Source organism: Bison bison, unplaced genomic scaffold, assembly GCF_000754665.1.
Source record: "Bison bison bison isolate TAMUID 2011002044 unplaced genomic scaffold, Bison_UMD1.0 scf7180017864259, whole genome shotgun sequence".
NCBI lineage: Eukaryota > Metazoa > Chordata > Mammalia > Artiodactyla > Bovidae > Bison > Bison bison.
Window position 1 is genome coordinate 3,989,494 of NW_011494831.1, and position 6,774 is coordinate 3,996,267.

At 60.5% G+C, this 6,774-nt stretch overlaps 1 protein-coding gene across 1 annotated transcript in view; it reads left to right on the forward strand.

Moving 5' to 3' along the window:
* Nucleotides 1-6,774, forward strand: part of PLA2G4B (phospholipase A2, group IVB (cytosolic)) — a 10,572-nt gene that overhangs the window by 2,867 nt on the left and 931 nt on the right. The window contains exons 4-19 of the mRNA XM_010848057.1: nucleotides 57-97; nucleotides 289-331; nucleotides 587-641; nucleotides 970-1,100; nucleotides 1,309-1,392; nucleotides 1,650-1,687; nucleotides 2,587-2,722; nucleotides 3,416-3,552; nucleotides 3,767-3,989; nucleotides 4,125-4,242; nucleotides 4,533-4,670; nucleotides 4,842-4,946; nucleotides 5,079-5,258; nucleotides 5,575-5,741; nucleotides 6,263-6,449; nucleotides 6,555-6,766. Of these exons, the coding sequence (XP_010846359.1) occupies nucleotides 57-97; nucleotides 289-331; nucleotides 587-641; nucleotides 970-1,100; nucleotides 1,309-1,392; nucleotides 1,650-1,687; nucleotides 2,587-2,722; nucleotides 3,416-3,552; nucleotides 3,767-3,989; nucleotides 4,125-4,242; nucleotides 4,533-4,670; nucleotides 4,842-4,946; nucleotides 5,079-5,258; nucleotides 5,575-5,741; nucleotides 6,263-6,449; nucleotides 6,555-6,766 (1,995 nt within the window). The remainder of the gene's footprint in view (nucleotides 1-56; nucleotides 98-288; nucleotides 332-586; nucleotides 642-969; nucleotides 1,101-1,308; nucleotides 1,393-1,649; nucleotides 1,688-2,586; nucleotides 2,723-3,415; nucleotides 3,553-3,766; nucleotides 3,990-4,124; nucleotides 4,243-4,532; nucleotides 4,671-4,841; nucleotides 4,947-5,078; nucleotides 5,259-5,574; nucleotides 5,742-6,262; nucleotides 6,450-6,554; nucleotides 6,767-6,774) is intronic.

Consider the following 6,774-nt stretch of genomic DNA (forward strand, 5'->3'; position numbering starts at 1 on the left):
CTCTCTCTCTCTCTCTCTCACCTCACTGTTTCTAACTTGCTTCTTTCTCCCTCCAGGGTGAGGAACGCCTGGAAGTTGAATTTCGGCTGCAGAATCTGTGAGTCGGGCTGTGGGGCAGTTCCCAGGTGGGAGTGATCCCTTCTGGGAAGGACAGAGCCCAGCACACCCAGAGCTGACACCCCTTCCCTGGGAGGTGTCTGGGGTGGAGGAGGAAAGCCTGGGTCTCCTTGGGGGGTGAGAACCTGGGAATGTGGGTTCTTGCTGAGGGTCACTGAGGGCTCTTTCCAGGACTGATGGTGCTGAGTGCCTCTTCAGCAATGGCATCCTAGTGGTGAGTCTAGAACACCACCCCACCATACCGTCTGCTTGCCCTCCTCCTGGCCTGAAGCTCAGGCCCACCGCGGGGGTTGGGTGCAGGTGTTGGGGGGCCCTGGGATTTCAGTTCAAGAGGATCCCACCCCAAGCAAGTGTTTGGTCACTCAGGGCCAAGGTGAAAAGGTGTCAGGAGCAAGAACCGGAGTCCTGAGACGGGGTGGGGTCTCTACAAGAGAGGGGCTCCAGTCTGAGGCGCTCTCTTCACACCCAGGCCCGGGAGCTCTCCTGCTTGCATGTTCGACTAGAGAAGGCAGGGGACCTGCAGGGTGAGTCCCTGACCTGCTGGGACCCACTGGGATAGCCCCCCGGCTCTCAGCCTTTGTTGTCCCCTTTCTGAGGGGACCTTGTACTCTTCGCCCCCAACTCTTGGTCAGGAGCAAGGGGCAGGGATGCATCCCCACTGGGGCTTTTCCCCTCAGTCCTCAGAGGGCTGCGGTGGGGGCCCACCTCCCAGCCTAGCTCTGGGCCAGACTACCATCTCAGTAGGGGGAGGGGCATGCCCCCACCCTCATTTCAGACCCCTTAAGGTGAGACAGGGGCCTCTGTGGGCTGAGATCACATTCCTAGCCTCTCTGCTCTGGTTCCTGCTTCCAGAGTCGGAGGGTAGAGTTCAGCTTGTGGTTCCCGGGTCCTGTGAGGGTCCACAGGAGGCCTTCGTGGGTGCTGGCTCCTTCCGCTTCCATTGGCCGGCCTGCTGGGAGCAGGAGCTGAGTATTCACCTGCAGGTAATGCCCGCTTCAGACTGGGTGCCATCTCTGTCTTCACCCCCAGCTTCTCCTGGCACCCCCGGTGGTCAGGCAGCCTGGGAGGTGTGGGGTGACCTCGGCCTCCTGTCCCCTTCCTGCTGCTTCTTGGTCACTCCTAGGGCAATCTGTGAGGCTCTGCTGGGACGCAAGGGTAGAGGGTCTTAGGTCCTCGTCATCCTCCCTGCAGGATGCCCCCCAAGAGCAGCTGAAGGTGCCCCTGAGGGCTCTGCCCTCTGGCCAAGTGGTGCGACTCGTCTTCCCTACATCCCAGGTACTGGTGACCGGAGGAGGAAAGCCAGATGCACATTGTGGGCACAGTCCTTGAGGACCTGTCCTGCTGTAGCGGCTCCTGTCCTTGGCCCCCGCCCTGGACAAGGGCCAGGCCAGGGGAGAGGGGTCTTCAGGCCTGGCCCCTGTGGAGATGGCTGGGGCCCAAGGGTGCATCGGGCCATCATAGGGTGTGAATGGGGCTGGGGTGAGGGGAGTGGGGTGGCCCATCTTCATGACTGGAGTGTTCATGGTTTTTAGGAGCCCCTGATGAAAGTGGAGCTGAAAAATGAAGAAGGGTGAGAGGCCGCCTGGGCAGTGGAAGAGTCACGGGGGACAGCTGCTGGGCACTCGGCCTGGGGCCACCTGGGCACCAGGGAGAGTCACGGGGGACAGCTGCCGGGCACTCAGCCTGGGGCTACCTGGGCACCGGGGAGAGTCACAGGGGACAGCTGCCGGGCACTCAGCCTGGAGGAGAGGACTCATGGCAGCCCCTAGCGGGACGGGCCCCTGACAGTTCTCTCAGAGGCTCAGGGGTTTGCTCCCATGTGGCATGTGAGGTGCGGGAGGTTTGCAGATGAAGGCTCTTGCTGACTTTTTACTCTCATTCTTGATTCAGCCATAGGGGTGTATACCTAGCCTGGTGCCTGGTGCCTGGGAGGCACTTGAGAAATGTTTGGCTGGGAAAGCAGATGGAAGGCAGGAGAGTGGTTAGAGGTGCAGAGCAGGCAAGGAAGCCCAGAGAAAGGGCAGTCACGCCCCTTGAGGGGCAGCCGTTGTGGGCGGGCCTCAGCTGAGCTGCAGGAGACGGGCGGAGTCACCCGCAGTGGCCAGCCGCAGGATGAGAGGCCAGCTCCCACCAGGAAGAGGAGGGAACGTCATTTCTGCCCCCTCTGGAGCCGTTTCTGGGTGGGTGAGGGAGAGGGGCTGAGGTGGAAGCAGATTGATGGTGTTGGGTCCCACCGCTTTCCTGGTCTGTGGCTCTGCAGCGCTGCTTCCCCAAGGATGTCCCCACCAGGGTCTGGGGTCGCCTTCTCCCCTCACATCTACTCATCACCCTTCAGTCAGGACACCAGAGGTGGGCTGAGGGTTGGGGAGAAGAGAGGTGAGAAGGATGGTGGTGAGCTTTTCAGGGCAGGCCCAGTTTCGTTCTCTGATGATCCCAGGAGCTGCTTCATGGTCCCTTCCTTCCCACCAGACCCAGGGACCTGGCTGTGCGGCTGGGCTGCGGGCCCTGTGCTGAGGAGCAGGCCTTCCTGAGCAGGAGGAAGCAGGTGGTGGCCAAGGCCCTGCAGCAGGCCCTGCAGCTGGACAGAGACCTGCGGGAAGATGAGGTCTGGGGACTGCGTGGGACTAGGGGGCTGTCCCAGATGCTGGCACCGGTTGTGCCCTCACCAGACCAGCACTGGTGCCAAGCCTGCTCTGCCTCCTGCATTTGATGTTGTCAGGAGCTTGATTGCATCAAATGCAGAGCATGGCCTGAGTCACCAGGAGCCTGTGAGCTTCCCCACTGGGCTAACCTGCCTTCTCATTGTTCTTGGTCCTCGGCCTGCTCCAGGTGTTGAGGCTGGGCTCTGGGTAACTGACCAGTGAGATGTACAGCCTCAGGGCCCCCTGCTGGCCTGGGGCAGTCCTTGGAGGTTCAGGTCAGACTGGGGCCGCTCCTAGGGAAATGACCTCTTCCTGAAAGAGGGAGCGGAGTGGCTATGTGGGAGACTTTTGAGGTGACCCTGGGGCTTCAAAAAAGTAATCATCAGACTCCTTAGGGGTTAGGTGTGGAGATGAAGCCTGGAACCTGTCCATTTTTTCTGAGTTCTTAAAACCAGACAGGCCTGACCCTTGCAAGCCCACTTCCGACTAGACCCTCTTTGGGTCTGACTAGAACTGGTCCCAGGAGCCCCAATTAGATCTTGACCAGGTTGAGCTGTGGGTGAGCTGAGTGGTCCCTTGGATTGCTACCACCTCTTCCTGTGGCTTGACCAGCCTCTCGCTAGGGCCTCTTCGAGCCCCGTTGTCTTCTCTTCTAGATCCCAGTGGTTGCTGTTATGGCCACTGGTGGTGGTATCCGGGCCATGACCTCACTGTATGGGCAGCTGGCTGGCCTAAAGGCGCTTGGCCTCTTGGATTGTGTCTCCTACATCACGGGGGCCTCGGGCTCCACCTGGTGAGCTTGAGTACAGGAGCCTACAGGTGGCTAGCTGGGCTGTGGCAGGAGGGGGGCAGCGGTAAGGGTCTATTAAACTCCACAGGCCTCTCTGACCCAATTGGAAAGGTGCTCCAGGGGACCGTGGAAGGTGTCTTTCCGGCTGCCCTAAAATAGAGCCCAAGGCATGCAGTGGGGTTCTAGTGACAATCCCTCCGGCTTTGGCATTTCCCAGGGCTTTGGCCAACCTCTATGAGGATCCAGAGTGGTCTCAGAAGGACCTGGCAGGGCCCATCGAGTCACTGAAGACCCAGGTGGCCAAGAGCAAGCTGGGTGTGCTAGCCCCCAGGCAGCTACTGCGGTACCAGCAGGAGCTGGCTGAGCGCGCCCGCCTGGGCCACCCGGCCTGCTTCACCAACCTGTGGGCCCTCATCAACGAGGCGCTGCTACATGACGAGGTGTGGGCAAGGGCAGGGCAGGGTGGGGTGGCCAAAGCCAGGGAACAGTGTGGAGATAGGGAGCAGCTCTGGGCAGTAGGGGGCAGGAGAGGCCCCAGGAGACCATGGTATTAAGTTCTCATTCCCTTCCCCTAGCCTCATGACCACAAGCTCTCAGACCAGCGGGAGGCCCTGAGTCGAGGCCAGAACCCCCTGCCCATCTACTGTGCTCTCAACACCAAGGAACAGAATCTGACCACCTTTGAATTTGGGGGTGAGTAGTGCTGGAGCCAAGACCTGTGCTCTCACAGTCGGCGGAGTGAGAGGCAGCTCAGCCTGTGTGTGAAGGTGGGCGTTACACCCCCTCTGCTGAGCCTGTCATCCCACCAGAGTCACTCAGGCTTTGGGACAGAGACCGGGGCCGTGGGTCCTCACTCGGGGTGCCAGCAACGGAGCTGAGCCTCCTGATCACAAGGCTGCCTGACGCGGGGCCCGTGGTGGGTGTGTGGGGCCTGAGGGTCCTCAGGTTCCGGGCCCCACCGTGAGGTGTGTGGTTCTTCACAGAGTGGTGTGAGTTCTCCCCCTACGAGGTCGGCTTTCCCAAGTACGGTGCCTTCATCCCCTCCGAGCTCTTCGGCTCTGAGTTCTTCATGGGGCGCCTGACAAAACAGCTTCCTGAGTCCCGCATCTGCTTCCTGGAAGGTGAGGGGATCTGGGAGGTGGGAGAAGCTGGGGACTTGGGGAGAATGGGCCTGGGCAAGATGGTGGGGTCGACTGTCTCAGCTCAGTCGTGTCCTGGCCCTGGATGGGTGGTGGGAAGGGTCAGGTTGTGGTGACGTGGGGGACTCTTTTCCTCTTGGGTCTCCCGCTCAGGTATCTGGAGCAACCTGTATGCAGCCAACCTCCAGGACAGCCTATACTGGTCATCCGAGCCCAGCCAGTTCTGGGACCGCTGGGCACAAGCTCGGGCCAGCCTGGGTAGGTGCCTGGGTTCTTTCACCAGGATGGGAGAGGCAGCTTGTGGGGAGCATGGGGGTGACTCTCAAATTTTGTGAGTCCGCAGAGGCTGGAATAAAGATCTGAGGGTCCCTTTGCCCATTTTGACTGCAGACAAGGAGCAGGTCCCCCTTCTGAAGATAGAAGAGCCTCCCACGGTGGCCGGCAGGATAGCGGAGGTTTTCACCGACCTTCTGACGCGGCGTCCACTTGCCCAGGCCACCCACAATTTCCTACGTGGCTTCTCCTTCCACAAGGACTATTTTCAGCATCCTCACTTTTCTGCCTGGAAAGGTCCCTGCTCTCGCAAATCTTCCCATGGCCATCTGAGCCTTGGGTTCCTGATCAGACGTCCACTCTCTCCTGTCCCTCGGCCCCACGCCCTCTGAGCTCAGTTCTCTGGGTTACTTGGAGCGAGAGCCACTCTTCCTTTCCTTATGCTGGGGTCAGGGCCCATCTGTGAGACCTGGGGAGTTGAGGCTCTGCTTTGGCAGCAGAGAGCAGGAGCCAGAGGGACGAGCCTCCTCCTAGCAGCAACATTAGGCTAGACGGGCTGGTGCCCTCAGCACCAGTGACAGCTCTTCCCCACCCGATTCCCCAACCTTTCCAGCTACCAAACTGGACGGCCTCCCCAACGAGCTGACACCTGCAGAGCCCTACCTTTGCTTGCTGGATGTTGGGTACCTTGTCAATACCAGCTGCCCACCCCTCCTGCCGCCCACACGGGATGTGGACCTCATCCTTTCGCTAGATTACAATCTCCATGGAGCCTTCCAGGTGGGCTGTGGGCAGGGTTGGGAGGTGGGGCAACCCTAGGCCTGCCCTCAGGTGGTCTGACATCCTGACTCCGGTTTCTGGGCCAGCTTCCCTTTGTGACCGCACCACCACATGAATGAAAGGCTGTGAATTCTATGAACTCTCCTCCCAGGGAACTTACTCTGCTCAGGAAGCTGGCGAGGTTTTAAAATGTATTTCCTATTTGGGTCTCCTTTGCTGCGTCTGTACCCCTGTTGGGTCCTGGATCTTTGAGACTCTTTGTTTAGAGTTTCTATGTGGGTCCCAGGAAGGATTTTTGCCTCCCAGTGGCAGAACCTGGGTGTTGTTAGCAGCCCAGCTTCACTGAGCCCAAAGGAGCTGCTGCAGAAGGGCTGCCCGTTTAGAGCCTTTCCCTGGCCTGCTGGGTCCACTAGTGTCTAACTTGGTGTCTTAGCAGACCTCCACTTATAGTCAGTCCAGTGTGGAGGACACTGGGAGCCCATGGGGTCCTCCTGCTGAGCCCACTTCTGCCCACCCTGCAGCAGCTGCAGCTTCTGGGTCGGTTCTGCCAGGAGCAGGGCATCCCGTTCCCACCCATCTCGCCCAGCCCTGAGGAGCAGTGCCAGCCCCAAGAGTGCCACCTCTTCTCGGACCCTGCCCGCCCTGACATCCCTGCCGTGCTGCACTTCCCTCTGGTCAACGCCTCCTTCAGGGACCACTCTGCCCCCGGTGAGCCACAACCTCCCTCCTCTGTGTCTCCCCCCATGTGTCCCCCAAACCCATCCTCCACCCCCAGCGGGCATCCCCCATGGCCGGGCTGCACTCTCCCCCCAGGGGTCCGACGGACAGCCGAGGAGCAGGCTGCTGGGGAGGTGAACCTGTCTGCATCCGACTCCCCCTACCACTACTCGAGGGGGACCTACAGCCTGGAGGACACGGACAAGCTGCTCCACCTGACGCAGTACAACATTTGCAACAACCAGGAGCGGCTGCTGGAGGCCCTGCGTGAGGCCATGCGGAGGCGGAGGCAGCGCACGCAGCGCCCGGCCGAGGG